Source organism: Haematobia irritans, chromosome 1 (assembly GCF_050003625.1).
Source record: "Haematobia irritans isolate KBUSLIRL chromosome 1, ASM5000362v1, whole genome shotgun sequence".
Lineage (NCBI taxonomy): Eukaryota > Metazoa > Arthropoda > Insecta > Diptera > Muscidae > Haematobia > Haematobia irritans.
The window spans coordinates 12622637-12649386 of record NC_134397.1 but is presented as its reverse complement, the minus strand read 5'-3'; the positions used below and the strand labels follow the sequence as shown (position 1 = coordinate 12649386).

General features: G+C 32.7%; 1 protein-coding gene across 1 annotated transcript; it reads left to right on the top strand.

Annotated features, from left to right (window-relative positions):
- Positions 1-1985: 1985 nt before the first annotated feature.
- LOC142237541 (uncharacterized) lies at positions 1986-9832 on the top strand. The gene is made up of 4 exons (XM_075308902.1): positions 1986-2143; positions 2212-2486; positions 8838-9532; positions 9600-9832. The coding sequence occupies exons 1-4, from the start codon at positions 2042-2044 to the stop codon at positions 9794-9796; spliced, it is 1269 nt and encodes a 422-aa protein (XP_075165017.1). The 5' UTR covers positions 1986-2041; the 3' UTR covers positions 9797-9832.
- Positions 9833-26750: the final 16918 nt, after the last annotated feature.

The window sequence follows — 26750 nt, the reverse complement described above, 5'->3', positions numbered from 1 at the left end:
TGCACCACTTTATAGATCTAAATTTTCGATACCATATCACATCTGTCAAATGTGTTGGGTGCTATATATACAGGTTTGTCCCAAATACATACATTTAAATATCACTCGATTTGGACAGAATTTGATAGACTTTTACAAAATCTATAGACTCAAAATTTAAGTCGGCTAATGGACTAGGGTGGAACACAATGTTAGTAAAAAATATGGGAAACATTTAAATCTGAAGCAATCTTAAGGAAACTTCGCAAAAGTTTATTTATGATTTATCGCTCGATATATATGTATTAGAAGTTTAAGAAAATTAGAGTCATTTTTTCAACTATTCGACTAAGCAGTAGCGATTTTACAAGGAAAATGTTGGGAGCTATATCTAAATCTGAACCGATTTCAACCAAATTTGACACGCATAGCTACAATGCTCATTCTACTCCCTGTGCAAAATTTCAATTAAATCGGAGTAAAAGATTGGCCTCTGTGGTCATATGAGTGTAAATCGGGCGAAAGCTATATATGGGAGCTATATCTAAATCTGAACCGATTTCCACAAAATTTGACACGCATAGCTATAATGCTAATTCTACTCCCTGTGCAAAATTTCAACTAAATCGGAGCAAAAAATTGGCCTCTGTGGACAAAGGAGTGTAAATCGGGCGAAAGCTATATATGGGAGCTATATCTAAATCTGAACCGATTTCAACCAAATTTGGAACGCATAGCTACAATGCTAATTCTACTCCCTGTGCAAAATTTCAATTAAATTGGAGTAAAAGATTGCCCTCTGCGGTCATATGAGTGTAAATCGGGCGAAAGCTATATATGGGAGCTATATCTAAATCTGAACCGATTTCAACCAAATTTGACACGCATAGCTACAATGCTCATTCTACTCCCTGTGCAAAATTTCAATTAAATTGGAGTAAAAGATTGGCCTCTGTGGTCATATGAGTGTAAATCGGGCGAAAGCTATATATGGCAGCTATATCTAAATCTGAACCGATTTGGATGATATTTTGCAAGTTTTTCGAGACTCATAAAATATTCGGCTGTACGGAATTTGAGGAAGATATACACGCCAATTATGACCAGATCGGTGAAAAATATATATGGCAGCTATATCTAAATCTGAACCGATTTTTTCCAAAATCAATAGGGATCGTCTTTGAGCCGAAACAGGACCCCATACCAAATTTTAGGACAATTGGACTAAAACTGCGAGCTGTACTTTGCACACAAAAATACATCAACAGACAGACAGACAGACGGACAGACAGACACACAGACAGACGGACATCGCTAAATCGACTCAGAATTTAATTCTAAGACGATCGGTATACTAAACGATGGGTCTCAGACTTTTCCTTCTTGGCGTTACATACAAATGCACAAACTTATTATACCCTGTACCACAGTAGTGGTGAAGGGTATAATTAGGCAGAAATTAGTGATAGGAAAGATGAAATATCGGTTTCATATTTGTGTCTAGCGACTGACTTTTTCAAATGTTCAAACATAATGCAGACACGTGGAACCAAATCATGAGAATATGAAGGATAGCTCAGTTCTTAGTCCAATTGAAACAATTTGATCATGACGAGACGAGTGTTGTGATTCAGTGTGTTGTCATTGTGAAATAAACCTTTCTAGTCAAGTGTTGAATCAATAATTCAAAATGCCATCAATTTCTGATCATTCAAACCTGAACGATTCTTTCTTTTCTCTTTACTTGTTATCGGTCGAATAGAAAGAATATGGAGGTTAATACATTTCAAATCCAGTGATTATGGATAATCACAATTTATTTATTATCATGTGTTTTGTGCTGAAACTGTCCCTTTTTTATGGGCACTGACTGTATACCATATTCATTGGTTGTCTTATCATTTGTAAATAATATTTTAAACTCGCATGAAGGCAAACATAACATGAATATTCTTATAAGAAATATACATTCAGAAAGTTGCTATCATTCTGAAATTTAAATTTGACATAGTCAGTGATTTTATTTTGCTGAGAACATTCAATAAAAACAAAATTCCAAAATATGAGTTATTTTAATGATGACGAAGTGATACCACCTTCATGGATTAATAAAGAATTTTTAGAAAAAGTTTTAACTAAATATGAAAGACAGGAAAATATTAAGGTAGTCCTTTAAAACCCAAACAAAAACAAAAATGAAGTGCTTTATTAAACCGACTATCAAAATTTCAGATACTAAAATTCGAATTAAGTCCTGCTTGCATGAAAGGAGATCATTATTCTACTGCAATGTCTCGTTGTAAAGTTGAATATAATTTGAACGATAACGTTAATAAAATCAAAAAATCTGTGATTATCAAAACTTTACCCTCGGGGGAGGGCATGAAACGTGATTTGTTATTGGAGTCAAAAGTATTTGAAACTGAGATTGACATGTATACCAAAACATTGCCCAAAATTGAAAAAATCTTGGCACAATTTGGAGAGCCAACAAAATTATCAGCTGGGTGAGTCAAACACAATTTTTTTTATAGAAATAAATCAAATTCCAACAAAAATTAAATTAAAATTCCTAAAAAAAAATTAGAATTATATACATTCGTAAATTTATATTAAATTTTCTATTGAAATTTTGGCTTTTAAAATAAAATTGTTATAAAATAATTACGTCAAATTTCTACCAAAAAAAAAAAATACATTTTTGAAAGAAAATAAAATGTACAAAATTTCTCCCATCGAATTTTTTGGTAGAATCAAATTCCAATATAGAATTAAATTTTGATTAAAATTTCGATAAAAATTAATATTGAAAAAATTCCTTAAAAATAGAATTTTGATTAAATTTTCTATCGAAATCATACTGTTAAACTAAATTGTGATAAAATTATTACATTAAATTTCTACCAGAAAAAAATATGAAAGAAATACAAAATTTTCCTAATTCTTAAATAGATGTTTACGAAATTCTCAATAAACAAATTTTCTAGAAAATTTTTCATAATTAATTAAATTCCAACAAAGAATCCAGTTTTAAATAAAATTCCTGTAAAATATGTGCACAATGGTCCGTATGAGTCTTAAAATTCATTCGTCTTTCTGCAGGTACATTTATAATATGTAGCATCTCCAGAGTAAATCTCCTTTTATAATTGGTTTCTTGCGTCACAATATCTACGTCCTTAAAGTTTGGTTTGTGTCCTGTTAAAGTGCAATGTGCTGCAAGTGCCGTCTTTTGCTCCAAGGGCTTATCAGTGGCTTTCTGATCAGATTTATGCCCTGAGAGTCTAGTTTTTAATTTGGGTTTCGTTGTACCAATATATACTTTTTGGCAAGTATCAGAGTCATTTCCATTGCATTTGATCTTATATACTACGTTTGACTTGTCTTCTTTCTTAATTTTGGATTTTGTCTTGCTGAAGAATTGATTTACTGTATTATGAGTCCTTTGTGCAATTTGAAATTTGTCCTTATTTAGCATGTTTGATGATTTGAATCTTTCCGAGAATTGGGGGACATATGTCAAGGGTTTATAAATTTTGGGTTCAATTTCGTCATGTTTGATATGTTGTTGTTCTTTTACATGTTGTATTAGGTCGTCAATCGTCTTATTCGGGAAATCATTTAATCGCAATATGGTCCTTATCTTATCTTCGTTGTCCTTATGAAATATTTTGTCGCTGATATCGTGTACTCTTCTTATAAAATTTGTAGCCGTATTCATTATAACTCGTCTAGGATGTTTGGAGTTGAAATTTATCAATCGTCCTGTGGCTGTTGGCTTTTGATACCAGTTAATTTTTATTCCATTTCTGTGCCTTAGAATTATAGTATCTAAGTATGGTAACTTGTTGTCCTCTTCTGTTTCCATCGTAAATTGAATTTGTCTATCAAAGGCGTTTAAAGCTGATAAAGTGGCCTGAACGTCATTTTTATTCAAAATACAGAACAGATCATCTACATATTTTGTCATTATTTTTGGTTTAATAGTCAATTTTTCCAATACTGAGTCCAAGAGTACTTCCATTACAATATCGGCGATAATAGGTGAAGCTGGTGATCCCATTGGCATTCCTTTACGTTGTTCATACACCTTGTCATCATATACCAAATATCTTGAGTCCTTTATACAAAAAGTTAACATTTCTATAAAAATATCCATCGGTATCTTCGTATAGTCCTTTATTTCGTCCCATTTTTCTTTTATAATCTTAATCGCCAAATTTACTGGAATGCTTGGAAAAGGAGATACTACGTCAAACGAGATCATTGTTTCATTGTCCTCAATCTTAATATTACTGGTTTTATTCTTAAATTCAATTGCGTCCTTTACATTATATTTGGAATCTTTCGTCAAATTTTTCAAAATATTTACAATATATTTTGATAGTTCATAAGAGGGGGAATTTATTGAAGAACATATCGGTCTTACAGGGACTCCTTTCTTATGTATCTTCGGAAGTCCATAAATTCGAGGGGCGTTAGCAGTTTTACATATCAATTTTAATTTTTCGTTGGTGTCAATGATGTTCATTCTGAATAATTTTTCCACCAGTTTGTTATTTTTGGTTTGTAGTGTTGATGTCGGATCTCTTTTTAAGCGTCTATATGTACAAATATCTCTTAAAATATTTTTCATCTTTATTTCATAATCGTCTTTATACATCGCTACGGTTTTTCCCCCTTTATCAGCAGTTAGAATAAGTAAATCTTTATTTTCCTTTAGATATTTCCGTGTCTCCCCCACTGTGTCAAGTATAAATTTCTCTTTCTTATTTGGTTTAGTCTTTTGTACGTGGTCATCTATAAGAGAAGCTAAACGTACTCTCGCGTTCTCTTGCTCTTCTTTATTGTCTAATGTTTGTATGCACTCATCGCCTTCAGCTATAACATTGAACAACGGAAAGGAAGTTGTTGTTGTCGGAAGAGAAAACTTGGGTCCTAGAGAAAGCAGCCATTTAACATTAGTTGGTATGGTTTTATTTGTGAGGTTCTCAAACCAACTTGTTTTGTTGTTCATGCCAAGCTCTACTTGTTGTTGTTGTTTTAATGCGTTTAGTTTTTTAATGTGAGTAGTTTTAATTTTATAGTTGTGTGATATTCTGAGAGTATTTTCACTCTCAATGAATTTGTTGTAGTCATCCGTGCTCATGACTTTGCTTAGTTTATCTTTAGCATTAGAAATCATTATTGTATTCAGGTGTATTTGCATGTGTTTGTATTGTATGATGAGATTCAATACTTTAGTGTGAAAGCTATAGTTATGCTTTTCTAATTCTCCTTTGAATTTTGGCGGCAAATTGTTAGTATTGAAGATGTTATAAGTATGTGTTGTTCTATTAGTGACGAATTTTGGTATAATACCTGCTTGTTTGCATTTTATTAGAAAAGTGGTTGAGAAGGAGATTTACTCTGGAGATGCTACATATTATAAATGTACCTGCAGAAAGACGAATGAATTTTAAGACTGATACGGACCATTGTGCACATATTTATAGAAATATTGTACAAAAATATAGAAAGACAGATTAGCTTTTAGTTGTAAATATACTCCCTTGTAAAGAAGTTCACTGTTCTTTAAATTTAAATGTAATTATCTGTGTTTTTCATGTAATGATATATTTTTTGTTAATGTGTTAAATGTTTTTTCTTTTTGTTTAGAGTAATTTCCCTGAAGACGAGCATCGGAGATGTCTCGAAATATTGGAAAATTTTAAATATAAAAATACAACTCAAAAAACAACAACATCTGTTTTTATTCACATGACCTCAAGCCGAACTAAGCAAATATAATTAAAAGTTTAAAGGTCAACTAATTAAAACAACAATTCCTATAAAAATTAAAATTCAATAAATTTCCCAAAAATAGAATTTCGATTAAATTTTCTGTTGAAATATAATTTTCATAAAGTATTTAGGGTGTATATTAAAATACACTTTTTGAACATTTTATATAAACAGCAAGAAAATCAAATTTTCCCAATATATAAAATATATAAAAAAAATTCTACCCAAATAAAATTTAAACGAAATTTTCTATACTAAAAAAACAGTGAACTTAGTAGGAACAAAAATTTTGGTTAATTTTGGAAAATTTAGATTATGTTTAGAAAATTTTCACTAAATAGTATTACAAACGCTGTCATCAAGCCGATATCACAAACCCACCAAAAAAAAATTGGAAGTTCTTCCAAAGGCACAACTTTAAAAGCATTTCCAGAATATGTACTCCCACACTCAAAAAAAAAAGTGAAGTGAAAGTGAAAAAAGTGAAAGACAATTTAATTTTTTTTAGTTCATGGATTTATTATGTTTGGAGAAAGTTTTCTATACTCTTACAAATTTTTGCGTACGTTAGTTAAATGAACTAAAATACGGGAAAAATGTATACACAAATTAAATATAAAGATTTACTAAATTCGTATTTCTCACAAAATAGTTCATTATTTCCTTAGTAAATTTTACTAAAAATGCGTTCATCATGAACTTCGTATGTCACTAAAGACATTCTTGCAATTTTGAACATCAATTTTTTCCTTCAAAAAAATGTTCTTCTACAAGTGAAAAAAATTATTTATTCCTAATAATTTTTCTTGAATTTATCGAAAAATATTTACTTATTTTTGTGATATCGGCGTGATGCCAGCATTTATAATACTGTTTAGTTAAAATTTTCTACAAATATTCACAATTTTCTAAAATTAATCCAAAGTTATCTTCCTGGTGGGTTCACTGTTTCTTCAGTGCAATGATGTTCTCTATTTTAACTACACAGGTAATGGTAACTTTTCTGTTTCAAGTAGGTTAAAAACAGAGTAAGCATTAATAAAATACTACAAATTATTTAAATTTTGTCGAAAAAAGTGCTAAATCCACTCTGAAAAAAATTGTGCATATTTGAAAATATTTGAGGTCAAACGTTTCAGACAAGCGTTAGAGTCCATAAAAAATTATAAAAATTATTTATTTGACAAAACATCACAGTAGGTTAAAAAAAGGGTAAGCATTAATAAAATACTACAAATTATTTAAATTTTGTCGAAAAAAAATGCTAAATCCACTCTGAAAAAAATTGTGCATATTTGAAAATATTTGAGGTCAAACGTTTCAGACAAGCGTTAGAGTCCATTAAAAATTATAAAAAATTAAAAAATTATTTATTTGACAAAACATCACAGAATTTTTTTAGTTTACATCCAAAACATTGAATGCGGATCACACCTAAAGAAGTGATGCAAATTCAGTGCAACGGCTGTTGAAATGGAGGACTTCCATCCTATGCCAAGCCCATGTTAAATTCATCGCTTCTGCGTCAATTTTGCACCACTTCCGGATCCAAAAAGAAAATTTTCATTGCTTTTTTGGCGACGCTTTTTTTGCAAGGAAGATAAGTGAATATTTTTCAACAAATTAAAAAAAAAATATTTGACATAATTAATTTTTTTCACTTGTTAAACAAACTTTCAAACTGAAGGAAATTGGATTTCAAAATTGAAAGAATGTCTTTATAGTAATACGAAATTCAAGATGGGCACATTTGTAGAAAAATTTACAAATTTGAAGAAATAATAACTAGTTTGTGAGAAATACGAATTTAGTAAAGCTTTATGTTTCACTTGTGAATAATATTTTCCCGTATTAGAGTTCATTTAACTAACGTACGCAAAAAATTATTAGAGTAAAGGAAACTTCCTCTAAACTAAAATAAAGTTAAATTGGTGTTAGTGAACTAGAGGGTTCACATAAAAAAAACAAAACTTCTAAAACATTTTCGTAATTAAAATTATATAGAAATTAAAACTCTTAAAAATGCTCCAGTACAACTAGGAATTCGATTAAATTTTAAAATTTTGTTAAAGTACACTATTTTTTTATAGAACTCAAATTTTGGTATAAAAAGAAATATAAAAATAAAATTTACAAAATTGTTCTTAAATCTCTAAAATTTACTATTTTGAATAGTAAAATTTGAATTTTCGTAAACAAATTTATATAAGTAAATTTTATTTGGAGAATATCAGTTTTATTATATTGAAATTTTCTATCAAGGAAAATATAATTTCAATAAAATTTTTAGCATAAATCAAATTTCGAACAAATAATTTAATTTAAATCTAATTTTTCACAATTTCTTCTGTTAACCAACTGAAAAAATTTTCTGAAAATCTATTAGAAACGAACAAATATTGGACATAACTATTTTTTGTTTTACTTGTTAAAGAAAAGTTTGTAGTTTGAAGGAAATTTGAGTTCAAAATTGAAAGAATGTCTTTATAGTACTACGAAATTCAAGATGGGCGCAATTGTAGACAAATTTACAAATTTGAAGAAATAATAACTAGTTTGTGAGAAATACGAATTTAGTAAAACTTTATGTTTCATATGTGTATAATATTTTCCCGTATTTGAGTTCATTTAACCAACGTACGCAAAAAATTATTAGAGTAAAGGAAACTTCCTCTAAACATAATAATTCCGTGAACTAAAATAAAGTTAAATTGGCGTTAGTGAACTAGAGGGTTCATATAAAAAAAAACAAAATTTCTAAAATATTTTCATAATTAAAATTCTATGGAAATTAAAACTCTAAAATAGGCTCCAATATAGAAATTCGATTAAATTTTAAAATTTTGTTAAAGTACACTATTTTTTTATAGAACTCAAATTTTGATATAAAAAGAAATATAAAATTTACAAAATTTTTCTTAAATCTCTAAAATAGAAAAATGAGTTTTCGTAAACAAATTTATATAAATAAATTTTGTTTGGAGAATATCAGTTTTATTATATTGACATTTTCTATCAAGGAAAATTCAATTTCAATAAAATTTTTTGATGCATATTTTTCTTCTTATTTTCAGAATTGTTTATCATTCTTTGGAACCCCATAAGATTATTATTTTGGAAGATCTTTGTGATCTGGGATATGAAGCAATACGAGGACGTTTTCTAACCGAAGATGAACTTAAATCTGTCTTTGGTAAATTAGCCAAACTACATGCAGTCTCCTATATGTTGGGTCAAAGCGATGATCCAGAATCTGTTACCAAATATCAAGATGGATTCATGTGTAAGCCACCAGGCCCCGTTAAAGAGATAATAAAAAATGGTTTAAACAACTTCATAGAATTGCTGTTATCTGATGATGAACTGAAGACGTTTGCTGATAAAATTAAAGATATTCAAGATGAAGTGCAACAAGCATGCAGTGATATGTTTAATGCATACACTTTAAGTAAAGGCCTTGGCAATGATATCCTAGTTTTGAATCATGGAGATTTTCATATTAAGAATTTAATGTTTAAATTCAATGACAACGAACAAATGGTGGATCCATTAATGGTGGATTTTCAAGGCAGTTGTTATGCTCCATCCAATCTTGATATGGTCTATTCACAGTTTTTACTTCTTAGCCCTGATATTAGATTGAAGCGTCACAAGATTTTATATTATTATTTTATGGAATTCATAAGGATTTTAAAGAAAATCGAATATGATGGACGATTGCCCAAATATTCAGAATTACAAATATCTAATTTGAAATATAGGCATTTTAGTAAGTGATTTTTTTGAACTTAATTATTACTATTAATGAATAAATTAATTTTTATTTTGTTTTACAGCTCTATGTATGTTGGCAGTCTTTTATCCTTTGGTCGTTCCTCTCTTCTATAAAAGTGCTGAGGATTTAAAAAATATCAATACTAACGATATGATTGAAAATCCCGATGTAGTAGCTTTGAATTATAAACTTCCGTTTTACATAGAAGAATTAAGAACATTGATGCCTATATTTTTGAACGAAGGATATTTTGATTGAGAATTAAATCAACAAATAAAAATAAAATAAAACAAGTATATACGGCGGTAAGTTCAGCCAGGCCGAATCTTATGTACCCTCCACCATGGATTGCCGAGAAACTTCTACAAAAGACTGTCATCCACAATCGAATTACTTGGGTTGCGGTAACACTTGCCTATGGCAAGGTATCTTAAAACTTCTTAACACCGTCATTTTAATTATAAGTTAGTCCATACGTTGTATATTTAAAAAAAAAAAAAAAAAACAAAAGTCCGATTAAATTAAATTACGTTTGACAAAATTGTCTATAGAAATAAAATTTTGACAAAATTTTGTATAGAAATAATATTTTGACAAAATTTTCTATAGAAATAAAATTTTGACAAAATTTTCTATAGAAATAAAATGTTGACAAAATTTTCTATAGATATCAAATTTTGACAAAATTTTCTATAGTAATAGAATTTTGACAAAATTTTCTATAGAAATAAAATTTTGGTAGATTATTTTTATCGATATGGACCAATTTTTGTGTGATTGGCGATCGGCTATATATAACTATAGACCGATATGGACCAATTTTTGCATGGCTGTTAACGGCCATATACTAGCGCAATGTACCAAATTTCAACCGGATCGGATGAATTTTGCTCCTCCAAGATGCTCCGAAGGTCAAATCTGGGGACCGGTTTATATGGGGGCTATATATAAATATGGACCAATATTTGCATGGTTATTAGAGACCCTATACTAACACCACGTACCAAATTTCAACCGGATCGGATGAATTTTACTACTCTAAGAGGCTCCGGAGTTCAAATCTGGGTATCGGTTTATATGGGGGCCATATATAATTATGGACTGATATGGACCAATTTTTGCATGGTTATTAGAGACCATATACTAACACCACGTTCCAAATTTCATCCGGATCGAATGAATTGTGCTCCTCCAAGAGGCTCCGGAGTTCAAATCTGGGGATCGGTTTATATTGGGGCTGTATATAATCATGGACCGATATGGACCAATTTTTGCATGGTTATTAGAGACCATATACTAACACCACGTACCAAATTTCAACCGGATCGAATGAATTGTGCTCCTCCAAGAGGCTCCGGAGTTCAAATCTGGGTATCGGTTTATTGGGGGCCATATATAATTATGGACCGATATGGACCAGTTTTTGCATGGTTATTAGAGACCATATACTTACACCACGTACCAAATTTCAACTGGATCGGAAGAATTTTACTACTCTAAGAGGCTCCGGAGTTTAAATCTGGGGATCGGATTATATGGGGGCGATATAAATATGCACCGATATGGACCAATTTTTGCATGGTTTTTAGAGACCATATACTAACACCACGTACCAAATTTCAGCCATATCGGATTAAATATGCTTCCCTTAGAGGTTCCGTAAGCCAAATCTGTGGTCCGTTTATATGGGGCTATACGTAAAAGTGGACCAATATGACCCATTTGCAATACCTTCCGACCTACATCAATAACAACTACTTGTGTCAAGTTTCAAGTCGATCGCTTGTTCGTTCGGAAGTTAGCGCGATTTCAACCTACGGACGGACAGACGGACATGCTTAGATCGACTCAGAATTTCACCACGACCCAGAATATTTATATTTTATGGGGTATTAGAGAAATATTTTGATGAGTTACAAACGGAATGACAAAGTTAATATACTCTCCATCCTATGGTGGAGGGTATAAACATGGATTGAACCGGGCATCCAACCATTGCTCCATGATGGCCAACTAAATGTATGTTTCTCTTAAATTAAGTTTCTTTTCTTCGAATGTTTGTGTTGCTTGTGCGCTGATTGCTATAGCGATAATTGTCTGTTGTCAGTGGATAGTGTGTTGGCTTAAAAACTGTATGGTCCGCAGTTCAATTCCCCGTCCAGGCGAAAGGTAAACTTTAAAAAAAATATTAATTCGAATAATTTCTTCTACATTGTTTGCATTACAGAAAAAAGGTGCAAAGAACTAAAACACCTCGTGGAAGTGAGAAAGATGTCAGGGAAGATGTAGTTAGCCAGAAACGATGAGTTAGTCTTTATGAAATTGTTTTCTTCCAAACAAACTTCCTTACAGCGAAAAGCAAATGTCAAACCATATTTGTTTGTCTAAAATTTCGTTTAATTATTACAAAATTATATTTTTGCGTGTAGTCAACGTAAATCTGGTCTCAAAAATCTATGATGTTTCTTTTGGCATGATACAACTACGAATAAGTGATATAAATACAATAACCCACTTCATACATCTCTCATCCTTTGGTATAGCATGTAAAAACGAAAGACTTAAGACACGAACTTTACTATTTAAATGATTGAAAGCTCTTATGACTCCAACATAAAACTTCCAATGTAATAACATTACTCTAGGAAATTGCTATAATTTATAACAATCAATTACTCTAAGCTATAAAGAATATATTTTGCCCCCAATATGTCAAATAACTAACAAACATATCTATAGTTTTTCCTTTACTCCAATTCACCCGATTTTCATGTTTCATTGTATATCATTTGAATTTCTTCAAAATAATTGCATTTATGTCGTTTTACTTTCTTAAATTTTTTAATGTGTCAACATTCACCCCAAACAAATCATGTTAAGGTGATTTTATTTTTCAACCTTCTCATTTTGTTTAGGTTTTTTGTATGTGGTACCTCATGTTCAACTTTCATCACTTGTCAGTCACTTAGTTAGTTAGCCAGGCAACATCAGCCCTAGCCTGCTGCTGTTGCGGTTGTTTCCTTACTATCAGGTGCATATGGCCACCACATAAACGAATTGGCCTTTATATTAAGCTACATTGAAAGGTTTAAGGTATTAAATGCAACAGACATGTGTACAAAATTTTCGCTTGAAATAATTTTAACCCAGTTATTTTTTTTTGGGTGATTGTTGCGATTCAACCTATCTATGTGACGAGAAGAGAAACATTTCAACCATAAGTAAAAGAAGAAAAAATGTTCAATAATAAAGCATGCAGCATGGTCTCATTTCTCAATATCCATGAAGCCTAATCAACCAAATGTTGCATTATTGCTTGTCCCCCAAAAGCTATTAGAGTCACCTTTATTACCTTAATTTTATTTTAGTATTTTCTCTTTTGCCAAAAGGCCTATAAGAGTGTCTGGCATATTCAATGGCACAATTTATATGAATCAGTCATAGAATATCTGGGATCATTGCAAGATCGTTGTGTTCATTCAATTACTCATTCAACACTTTCGTTATTCAATTGAATTTTAAACCCAGGCAGCACGCAATCCACAGATGCTTATTAGTCTCATTTGCCAGGCATGGTCTGATGTTCAAGTGATACAAATTGATATAGACATAATTGTTAGTTAATTGTTCATAATATAACACATTAACATGTGCATTATTTATAATTGTAAGTATTTCAAAGATCTACTTAATCAATAGACATTTGTTATTGTCTTGCATTATTTATAGACTTAAGTTTATGCCCTAAGTCTTTCGTTTGAAAATAGAAAATCATCCTTTCGACTTATCAGCTTTTTGTCAAAATGTCGAACAGTCGACTTTTCTTAATCCTTAATGTCGATAAATCGACCTTTGAGTTTTCGAAAATCGACTAATGGACTTTTGGTATTGGACAAAATCGACCAAATGACTCTTAATGGAAAATTCGAAATTAAAAAAAAAAAACTTTGGTAATTTAAAAATTTTTGAAATTAAAAAATGTTGAAAATAAATCAAGTATATACGACCGTAAGTTCGGCCAGGCCGAATCTTATGTACCCTCTACCATGGTTTGCGTAGAAACTTCTACGAAAGACTGTCATCCACAATCGAAATACTTGGGTTGTGGTATCTTAAAACTTTTTAACATCGTTTTCTAAATTGTGAGTTAGTCCATACGTGGTATATATAATACAAAACAGTTATGTATAGTTAAGTCTACAAATAATTACGAATCGATATGGACTTTTGGCACGGTACGTAGAGAGTCAGAATTGAAATATGGGGGTCGCTCATATGGGGGCTATATACAATTATGACCTCGATATGGACCAATTTTTGTGTGATTGGAAATCGATTTATCTGAGGGATATATGTAACTATAGACCGATATGGACCTAGTTAGGCATGGTTGTTAACGACCATATACTAGCACAATGTACCAAATTTCAACTCACTCGAATGAAATTTGCTCCTCCAAGAGGCTCCAAAACCAAATCTCGGATTCGGTTTATATGGGGCTATATATGTTTATGGACTGATATGGATCACTTTTGGCATGTTTGTTAAATATCATATACGATCACCACGTACCAAATTTCGAGCAGATCGGATGAATTTTGCTTCTTCAAAAGGCACCGGAGGTCAAATCTGGGGATCGGTTTATATGGGAGCTATATATAATTATGGGCTGATAGGAACCAATTCCTGCATGGTTGTTGGATACCATATACTAACATCACGTACCAAATTTCAACCGAATGGGAAGAATTTTGCTTTTCCAAGGGGCTCTGGAGGTCAAATCTGGGGATCGGTTTATATGGGGCCTATATATAATTATGGACCGATTTCGACCAATTTTTGCATGGGAGTTTGAGGCCATATATTAACACCACGTACCAAATTTCAACTGAATCAGATGAATTTTGGTCTTCCAAGAGGCTCCGGAGGTCAAATCTGGTGATCGGTTTATATGGGGGCTATATATAATTATGGACCGATGTGGACCAATTTTTGCATGGTTGTTACAGACCATATACTAACACCCTGTACCAAATTTCAGCCGGGTGGGATGAAATTTGCTTCTCTTAGAGGCCTCGCAAGCCAAATCGGGGGATCGGTTTATATGGGGGCTATATATAATTATGGACCGATGTGGACCAATTTTTGCATGGTTGTTACAGACCATATACTAACACCATGTACCAAATTTCAGCCGGATCGGATAAAATTTGCTTCTTTTAGAGGCCTCGCAAGCCAAATCGGGGGGTCGGTTTATACAGGGGCTATATATAATTATGGACCGATGTGGACCAATTTTTGCATGGTTGTTAGTGACCATATACTAACACCATGTACCAAATTTCAGCCGGATCGGATGAAATTTGCTTCTCTTAGAGGCCTCGCAAATTAGATTTTGAGGTCCGTTTATATTGGGGCTATACGTAAAAGTGGACCGATATGGCCCATTGCCAATACCATCCGACCTACATCAATAATAACTACTTGTGCCAAGTTTCAAGTCGATAGCTTGTTTCGTTCGGAAATTAGCGTGATTTCAACAGACGGACGGACGGACGGACATGCTCAGATCGACTCAGAATTTCACCACGACCCAGAATATATATACTTTATGGGGTCTTAGAGCAATATTTCGATGTCTTACAAACGGAATGACAAAGTTAATATACCCCCCATCCTATGGTGGAGGGTATAAAAATATAAAATGTATACTTTTCGAATTTCGCAAATGTTGAAAATTACAAAAGTTGAATTTTCCAAATGAAGGTCGATGGACGACTTCTAGTGCAAGCTGGAGTATTCACGGATTCCAGAAAAACGGGAACAGAGTACTAATATCGTTTCGTTTTTGATTGTTGTTTTTGGAGGCTACAATAACAACAAATTCGCCCAGAAGAATGAAGTGATAAAAGTCCATAATCTCCGAGTGACGGCAGATTTTACCGCGTAAATTGTATTTGGAGCAGTGTTTGACGCGTTTGCTCGCTTCGGAAAGGAAACACGACCGTGAGACCATTTTGAAGGCGTGTTTTACGCTGTTTAAGCATGATTAGATGGAGTTTCTGCAATGTTTCGTAGACAAAACATAGGATTTGGTATATAGCGAAGATTATGCCATCGACCGGAGAGACGATGAGCACCGTTTTCTGCCAATCACAAGGTGTGGTCCACATCGATTGATTCGATGGCGAATTGAAAAAACTCTGTTGTAGAAGGAAATCCTCTTTTTTTACTACAACCCAGCAAACAAAGCGTCGCCAAAATAGTTATGAAAATGTTCTTTTTGGATCCGGAAGTGGTGCAAAATTGACGCAGAAGCGATGAATGGGCTTGTCATAGGACGGAAGTCCTCCATTTGAACAGCCGTTGCACTGAATGTGCAGCACTTCTTGAGGTGTGATCCGAATTCAATGTTTTGGATGTAAATTAAAAAATTCTGTGATATTTTATCAAATAAATCATTTTATAATTTTTTACAATTTTTAATGTATTCTCTAACACTTGTCGGAAAAGTTTGACCTCAAATATTTTCAAAAATTCACATTTTTTGCAGATTGGATTTAGCATTTTTTTCGACAAAATTTAAATGATTTGTACCATTTTATGAATACTTACTCTGTTTTTAACCTATTTGAAACAAAAACAAGTAAGTAAAGTCTAAAGTCGGGCGGGGCCGACTATATTATACCCTTCACCCCTATGTAGGCCAAAATTTGTGTTACCATCTCAACTACTTCACATTTGCTGGAAGCTATATAAAGGAGACAATTTTTTTACTTCTACAAAATCTCTAGAATTAAAATTTAAATCGGCTAACGCTATCCAGTTAATTGGAGGAAACTTCCATTGAAAATGGGTCTAAAATGTATAACAGTATACCATATTTCCGCAACTCTGGTGTACGTATATATGGGAGCTATATATAATCTGAACCGATTTTGACTAAATTTAACATGTAACATATAGTTAGAATAATAATTCTACTATCTAAGCGAAATTTCACGTAAATGGGAGTATAACTTTGGCCCCCCTGGTCATATGAATTCAAATCGGACGGAAGATATATATGGGAGCCATATCTAAATCTGAACCGATTTCAATCAAATTTACCAAGCATTGGTAGAATGACAATTCTACCCTCTGTGCAAAATATCACGAAGATCGGTAGTAAACTTTGGCCTCTGTGGTCATATGAGTCTAAATCGGACGAAAGATATATATGGGAGCTATATCTAAATCTGAACCGATTTGGCTGATATTTTGCAAGATTTTCGAGATTCATAAAATATTTGGATGTACGGTATTTCAAGAAAATCGGTTGATAAACACGCTAACTATGACCAAATCGGGGATAAATATATATGGCAACTATATCTAAATCTGAACCGATTTTTTCCAAAACCAATAGCGATTGTCTCTGTCCCAAGAAACGGACCTATGCCAAATTTGAGGACGATCGGACTTAAATTGCGAGCTGTACTTTGTGCACAAAATTACATATACAAAATTACATCGGTATACTAAAAGATGGGTCTATGATCAATATTTCTTGGCGTTACATACAAATGCACAAACTTATTATACCCTGTACCACAGTAATGGTGAAGGGTACAAAAAGTTAAAATTTCTCATTAAAAATTCCCAAGTTATAAAAATTGAATTAAAAGAACTTCCTGGGAAGTTAAAATGAAGAACATCATTGCGAGTGCATCTTCTGGAAGTGCTTTTGAAGTTGTGCCTTTGGAAGAACTTCCAAATTTTTTTGCTGGGAGTCCACCGAATCTGACCTCCCGCCTCGACGGTCCAATTGGTAGAATAGGGTTACGAAGTCGTCCTCCATGTGTGTGACTTTTTTCATTTTCATCTTTATAAAAGCCACCCACTAGGCCTATCAGTCGATTGTGCAGCTTATTCTAGCTTCAGAGGTATATTGTGCAAGCCATAAGAAGTTGACATTGAAGAAGCTAATTGTTCGTAATATATCGCATTAACATATTCATTATTTATTTTTGTATTATTTATGTTTGAAAGAAATTTTGTTAACATTAAGACATTTGTTATTGACTTGCACTATCTCTAGACTCAAGTTTATGCCCTAAGTTTTTCGTTTGAAATCAAGTAAGAGTTGGTAGGTCATTGATTTTATAATCATATATGTTTTTATTATTTTCGTCATTTTTCATAAATCTTTAATTAACTTTAACATTACTATTCATATTTTATGGAATTACTTTTTTTGTGCGTATGAAAAATTAAACAAAAAATTGGTAAAAATATTTCATCATAGTTTCATCAGGTTGTTGCTACCACTCTTTCTGTTTGTGCTGTCGCTTTTACTTGCACTTTCAATATTTTGCAATTTTCATTATCCACCAGTAATGGTAGGTGCAAAAAAACCCCCATTACAAGATTACTATATATGCGTCTGATGAGGCCGCCGTTATGGCAGGAATAATTTGTCAATGTGTATAAGAAAACTTGCTTTAAAGAATCATAATATCAATAAGAAAAGAAACAAGTATTTAAACAATTTTTTTTCCAACGTTTGACCATAACTCAACTCTTGGGTGAAACAGATCATGGCCATTGAATTGGAAGCAGTTATAGAAAAATGAGCAAAAGTTGAAAGTCTGATACACCACTAAGTGGTCGTGCTATATTAATTGAACTACATGCGAGTGAGGTGAACCCACCATGGTAGAAAATTTAGATTATTTAAAAAAAAAATGAACTAAACAGTATTACAAACGCTGGCATCACGCCAATATCACAAAAATAAGTAAATATTTTTCTACAAATTCAAGAAAATTTATTAGACATAATTAATTTTTTTTTCACTTCCCAGCAAAAAAAGTGTCGCCAAAAAAGTTATGAAAATGTTCTTTTTGGATCCGGAAGTGGTGCATAATTGACGCAGAAGCGATGAATTTTATATGGGATTGTCATAGGATGGAAGTCCTCCATTTCAACAGCCGTTGCACTGAATTTGCATCACTTCTTTAGGTGTGATCCGAATTCAATGTTTTGGATGTAAAATAACAAATTCTGTGATATTTTGTCAAATACATAATTTTTATAATTTTTTATAATTTTTGAATGGATTCTAACGATTGCCGGAACGTTTGACCTCAAATATTTTCAAAAATTCACAATTTTTTTAGATTGGATTTAGCATTTTTTTCGACAAACTTTAAATGATTTGTACCATTTTATGAATTCTTACTCTGTTTTTAAACTATTTGAAATAAACAAAATTAAAATTACCTATTAAAAGTATGAAAAAAACCAAGTTATAAAAAATTGCATTAAAAGAACTTCCTGGGTAGTTAAAATAAAGAACATCATTGGGAGTGCATCTTCTGGAAGTGCTTTTAAAGTTGTTCCTTTGGAAGAACTTCCAATTTGTTTGCTGGGTTGTTAAAGAAAATGTTGTAGTTTGAAGGAAAAATTGGAGATCAAAATTGCTGATCAAAGAATATGTTTAGTGTCATGCGAATTTGTAGTATTTATTTATTTATTTATTATTTATTTATTTATTTATTAAACTTATAGTAAATATAAGAATAATAGAGAAAAAATCTAGCATTAGCTACTTAGGCAATCAGCTACGAATTTGTAGTAAAATTTATGAATTTAAAGAAAGAATGAAATACACCGAAAAAAAAGTGAACTGTTTTATAGGGAAAAAGAACTATTTCGTACGAAAATTGAACTAAATTTTACTCCACATTTTGAGATTTCCATAAAGCTTTGTTAAAACCAGGAAAATTGAATGCAATGTTGTACTTTTTATTTGCAGTTCAAGAAATTACATCCTCTCATAGAAGAAAAAATTGAATAAAAGTAAAGAAGAAAATCATTGGTGCCAAATCATAACCATTTTAACCATAATTTAGTTCATTCTTAATATTTTTGGGAATCGTACGAAAATCTTCTTTTGCTTTAGTTCATATTGAACTTATGTGTTCGGTCATTGAACTTTATACCCACGTTGAGTTCATAAAATTTTTGAGACATACTTAAAAAAGAGACATACTTCATTAAGCTGTGGAATATTTCGAAAAAAATAATAAAACTTAACTACTAGCAAATAATTTGTTTTCCCATAAAAACAAGTTAAATTTAGCGTTAGTTTAACTACGGAATTTTTTTTCTGTGTACTTCATTTGTGTATGATTTTATAGTTCAATTAACTAACGTACGCAAAAAATTATTGGAGTAAAAAAAACTTTCTCCAAAAATTATAATTCTGAATAAAGTTAAATTGGCTTTTGAAATAGATTGTTCACTTTTTTTTTGAGTGTACACAGAAAAAAGTAAAATGTTATTGGGAAAACTGAACTACTTCGGGAGAAAATTTAACTAAATTTTATGTCATTTTTTTTAAAAACACCCCTACGGGAAATGGACCGTCCACAGGACCGGTACAGGATTAGTCTCTGGTGTGTTTGGACCAGTCCCAGTTTTAGTCAAAACGTGTGGAAGGGACCGGTCACTTTAACATGAGTTTGTCATTGACGGGGTAAATATACACTTTAGGACACGTCTTGGACTCATTACAAAGGACACGTCCTGCGACAATTTAGTAGCAGCACCCTATACTCATGAACCAGTCTTGGACAAACTATTGGGTATCTGTTTCCTTTTTAGCAAGAATCGCATCAGAAGTGAAAAACTTTGGAACTATGTTGAACAATAGATTATTCTGATAATCGTATTTCAATAAATCCAATCCAATAAGTACCAGTCCTGTGATATGTCCGTCAGTAGCAATTTGCACCAATTTCCCGTAGGGACTCTACTGAAATAAAGAAAATTTACAAATCTTTTCACATAAGCAAAAATGAACTAAAAGTAAAGCAAAAAATCATTGACTTGGTGTCATTGCAATTTTAAATACGTTTTAGTTCATTGGTAATTTTTTTTTTTGAGAATTTTCCCAAAAATTTATTTCGTTCTTGACCTTTTTTGTATTATCTTCGAAAATTGTACTCTGAAAATTTTTGAGATGTGCTTAGAATAAAGAAAATTTTGTAGGTTTTGGCGAATATTAAAAATAAAATTGGAAAAATATTTTTTCATTAGGTTTATTATGCAAGTTAAATTTGGAGTCGTAGGTAAATATAGCACATATCCACTGCTCCTGTGGTCATTTAAGGTATTTTTGTGAAAATTGAAGGCGCGCTAACCTAGTTATAATGACACTACGACTTCTAATGCTCTACCTCGTTACCCTAATGGTAGATGGTAGAGAATTTAATTTTTGAGTTCTTTAGATGATGTTTGATTGAATTGTTGCATAGTTCTTTTGATTATATGATTTTATTTTGGCCTAGTCTTAGGTTTTCTTCTACTCCAGTATATAGTTTTGGGGTATCCACTGTTTAAAACTCGAGACGCAGTTGGTTTTTGCATATGGTACTCTCCGAAATTCATTTTTGTGATACCCTAACTTTAAAATCATCGATATTTTGCTTCTTATTATGTTGATTATGCTTAACATATTGCCGGTAATTTTATCGTATTATTTAAAAATGGGGCATTAAGGCCTATGGCGATCAGTTTATGACCAAATTGAGCAATGAACTTAACGATATTCATACAATACCATTTTTGTACATTTAATCCATCTTCTTATAGGTCCTTATAACTATTTCAGGTAAAAAATACAAAAAATAATACCCTTAAAGAAGAAAATATTGCAGGGTGCTAGGTAGTTGCAAATGTTTTGAACAGGTTGAATCATACGATTCTTTGCCTGTCATGAAATATCAATTTTTAATAATAGCCCATTCATTTACCCAATTAGAATTTGGAAATATCACTCCATAACGATTATTTTTTAAGTGGAAGAGAAACAAAAAAAGTTATTAATATGGGAGATATACCTAGATTAAGTTCATGGTAGGGTTAGTTGCAAATGTTTTGAACAGCACTGTATATTAGACAAAAAAACAAAAATATGTAAGTCTGCAAATAATTACGAACCGATATGGACTTTGCGCGGTAATTAGGGAGCCAGAATCGAAATATGGGGGTCGCTTTATATGGGTGCTTTGTACAATTATGAACCGATATGGACCAATTTTTGAGGATCGGTTTATCTGAAGGCTATATATAACAGGTTGGCTGATAAGTCCCCGGTCTAACAAAGAAAAACACATTTTTTTTGTCAAAATTCGTTTTTATTATTCAACATAGATCAAGAGCGATACAACGATTATAACGACCTTCCAATTTTTTGATACCATTTTGGTAGTACTCCTTCGGGTTTGCCTCAAAATAGGCCTCAGTTTCGGCGATCACCTCTTTATTGCAGCCAAATTTTTCTCTGCAAGCATTCTTTTGAGGTCTGAGAACAAGAAAAACTCGCTGGGGACCAGATCTGGAGAATACGGTGGGTGGGGAAGCAATTCGAAGCCCAATTCATGAATTTTTGCCATCGTTCTCAATGACTTGTGGCACGGTGCATTGTCTTGGTGGAACAACACTTTTTTCTTCCTCATATGGGGCCGTTTGCCGCGATTTCGACCTTCAAACGCTCCAATAACGCCATATAATAGTCACTGTTGATGGTTTTTCCCTTCTCTAGATAATCGATAAAAATTATTCCATGCGCATCCCAAAAAACAGAAGCCATTACTTTGCCAGCGGACTTTTGAGTCTTTCCACGCTTCGGAGACGGTTCACCGGTCGCTGTCCACTCAGCCGACTGTCAATTGAACTCAGGAGTGTAGTGATGGAGCCATGTTTCATCCATTGTCACATATCGACGGAAAAACTCGTCTGTATTATGAGTTAACAGCTGCAAACACCACTCAGAATCATCAACACGTTGTTGTTTCTGGTCAAATGTGAGCTCGCGCCGTCGGTAACCACCTCTTTCGGGCGTCCACTGCGTTCACCGTCCTCCGTGCTCATTTCACCACGCTTGCATTTTGCATACCAATCAATTATTGTTGATTTCCCTGGGGCAGCGTCCGGAAACTCATTATCAAGCCAAGTTTTTGCTTCCACCGTATTTTTCCCCTTCAGAAAACAGTTTTTTATCAAAACACGAAATTCTTTTTTTCCATTTTTTTCACAATAACAAAAGTTGCTGCACAAAAGACGCTCTATTTTACAAACTAATTGACTTACAGACGTCAAATTTTGAAACGAATCGGTACTATATAAAAATAATATGCATTTAATACTAGCGACGCCATCTATGTGTCAGACCGGGGACTTATCAGCCAACCTGTTAACTATAGACCGATATAGTGCTAGTTTGGCATGATTGTTAGCGGCCATATACTACCACAATGTGTCAAATTTCGGTCAGATCAGATGAATTTTGCATCTCCAAAAGGCACAGAAGGTCAAATCTGGGGATCGGTTTATATGGGGGCTATATAATTATGGACCGATATGGACCAATTCCTGCTTGGATGTTAGAGACCATATACTAACACCACGTACCAAATTTCAACCGAATTGGATGAAATTTGCTTTTCTTAGAGGCTCCGCAAGCCGTTTATATGGGGGCTATACGTAAATGTGGACCCATATGGCCCATTTGCAATACCATCCGACCTACATCAATAACAACTACTTGCGCCAAGTTTCAAGTCGAAAGCTTGTTTCGTTCGGAAGTTAGCGTGATCTCAACAGACGGACGGACGGACATGCTTAGATCGACTCAGAATTTCACCACGACCCAGAATATATATACTTTATGGGGTTTTAGAGCAATATTTCGATGTGTTACAAACGGAATGAAAAAGTTAATACACCCTATGGGTGAGGGTATAAAAAACCCGAAAAGTTGACTATACAAATTTTCATAATGAATATTGATCAAAAATCTAAAGGTGCGATGATAAAATTCGAAATGTAAAAAAGACGAAAACATTGACTCAGAATTTTGAAAAAGACTAAATGACAACTTTTCGATGTTCATTGTATGCTCTAGTATCTAGAATTAATACAATATACCAATGACTGTAGGTGTGTACATAGGCATATTTGCATACTTGTTATTCAGACAGCTTTCGCTCTCATTTTATGTTGCACATAACACATCAACATACATACACACACACACATTTACGATGTATGTAGTTATAGACATAGCTATAACTATACCTGCCAGATGATCATCATGATGGTGAGGAGGACAATGGCGACGAGAAACGTGCCAAATGTGGCAAGTGGCAAAACTGCCTTGAGGGGAGACCAAAAGTAATTCCAATAGGCGATGTCCGTCACTAGGATCCATTGATTAGCTTTCGATTTTGTTTTCTTTGGCTGCTGACCACCAATCACTCTCCAACAACGCGCCATAAGGAACTTGTGTAGCTCGTTACATGAGACTGCTACGTTGGCCTGTGTATAAAAAACAAACAAGACGTTGATGTTAGTCAGTATTTGGTTGGATGTTTAAATACGAGAGGAAAGCCACTATGACGACAAAAGTTCCCTTGCTTGTAGCTTAAGTATTTCTCCTCAATGCCATCAATTCGTTGAAATTAAGTGCTAAACTATGCAGAAGATTGATATAATTGTGAGACTCCATTTTGAGTTTATCATCAGAAATCACGAGGAAAATACATTAGCAATTGCTAATGTCAAATTAACAGCATTATTCAAGCAAATTGGTTCTCTGGTATATTGAAAGTTTGTCTGGAGCGCATATTAAGTGGCATATCTCTACTGATTATTTGTGATATGGTGAAGGGCATAGATTTTTGTGGCAAAATATCAGGTTGCCAAAGTTTAATTTAAACTTTAATTTTTATTACTTATGAGCCTATGAGGGGTAGTTAGATAAGTACTTGGGTAACTTCACTGTCTGATATTGGCTTTTTCAAATTCCGCAAAAGTTGAAAACTAGAAAAGATGATTTTCCAAATTTTATGAAGACGACTTCTTGATTCTGATTAAAACACCTAGAGCGAGCGGGAGAGTTTATGGTTTCGACAAAAATTGGAACATAGTAATATTGATTGTTTTTTGGAAGCTACACTAAAACAAATTCGATCAGGAAGAGTGAAAAAAATCGTGAGATCGTTTGCACGTTTACTGACTTCGGTAGGTAAGCCCTTTAAAATGGTCTGACGTTCGACCATTTTAGAGCAGTGTTTGATTCTGTTAAAGCATGATCTTAGGTTATGTTAGGTTAGGTGGCAGCCTGATGTATCAGGCTCACTTAGACTATTCAATCCATTGTGATATCACATTGATGAACTGCTCTCTTATCACTGAGTGCTGCCCGATTCTACACCGAAAAAAAGTGAACTGAACTACCACGCACGAAATTTGAACTAAATTTTACTCCACCTTTTGAGATTTCCGCAAAGCGTTGTTAAAACTTGGAAATTTTAATGTCCTGTTGTACTTTTTAACTGCAGTTCACGAAATTACATCATCATAGAAGAAAAAATTAACTAAAAGTAAAGAAGAAAATCATTGGCGCCAAATCATGGCCATTTTAATCATACAGTAGTTCATTCTTACTATTTTTGGGAATCGTACGAAAATTTTCATTTGTTTTAGTTCATATTGAACTTATGTGTACGGCCATTGAACTATATACTCACGTTTAGTTCATAAAATGTTTGAGACATACTTAAAAAAAAAAGTAAGATTTCATTAAGCTGTGGAAAATTTCGATAAAAGTAATAAAATTTAACTACAAGCAAATAATTTTTTTTTCAATAAAAATAAGTTAAATTTAACGTTCGTTTAAATACAGAAATTTTTTTCTGTGCATCTTAAGCTCAATGACAAGGGACCTCCTTTTTATAATCGAGTCCGAACGGCCTTCCACATTGCAGTGAAACCACTTAGAGAAGCTTTGAAACCCTCAGAAATGTCACCAGCATTACTGAGGTGGGATGAACTGAAAAACTTTTTGGTGTTCGGTCGAAACAGGAATCGAACCCACGACCTTGTGTATGCAAGGCGGGCATGCTAACCATTGCACCACGATGGCATGATCTTCGTGCATCGTTCGCGACAGTAGACGAAACATGGGAACTGGTATATAGCGAAGATTATGCCATCGACCGGAGAGGTGATGACCACCGTTTTCTGCCAATTTCAAGGTGTGTTCCACAGCAATTACTTGAAAAAGGGGTCAATTCGATATCGACTAAAGAAAACCTGAAATAAGTCCTTTTCATTATTATGCACCGGTTGTCACATCCCGCCTAATTGGTCTAACATAACCATGAACTTCTTCACCCGTATTCTCGAGGTTTGGTGCCGGGTAACTTATTTTTATTTCGCCCACTGGGTTCAAAAATAATTGTGGAGACCATTGTAGCTTGGAGGCCCAGCCTGTAGAAGATGATTTTCTAAAATGTTGACATTTAAAAGCTGATGCTTCTCTAGAATCCTAATAGTATACACCAAAAAAAAAAATTATTTGGATGCAAAGATTTTGACCTTCCCTTAAGGATTTTGGTATTGATTCTGATGCGGGTTCTTTAAAATAAACACATATTTTAACGACCTATCTGGCTTTAAATGTACACTAAAAAAATGAACCCTATATTTCACTAAAGCCGATTTAATTCTATTTTAGTTCATGGAATTATTACGTTTTAAGAAAGTTGTCATGACTTTAATAATTTTTTGCCTACGTTAATTTAACTAAAAAGAGGAAAAAATTATACAGAAGTGAAATATAAAGATGAACTAATTTCGTGTCACCCACAATATAGTTTAGAATTCCTTAAAATATTTGTAAATTTTACCAATAATGCGCCCATCATGAACTTCGTATGGCTCTAAAGACATTTGTTTAGTGCTTTGAAATCCAATGTTTTCCTTCAAACTACGCAATTTTCTTTATTAAGTGAGAAATAATAATTTTGTCTAATAAATTTTCTTGAATTTGTCGAAAATTATGTTCTTCTTTTTGTGAAATCGGCGTGACATCTGAGTTTCTAATACAGTTTAGTTAAAATTTTCTAAAATTAATCTATATTTCTTAAATTAACTAAAATTTTCTTTCCTGGTGGGTTCACTGTTTTTTTCAGTGTAGGATCCATAAAATTACAATTAGGATATTATAGAATTTTCATGCTCTTTTCGCGGTATGTTAATAAAGCTATTTACGTACAAATAAATGCCAGTTTAAAAATCCAAATTATAACGGATACTTTAAAATAAAAAAAAAATATTTTCTTAGTTCCAAACAAAAACTTTAAACCAATCATACAAG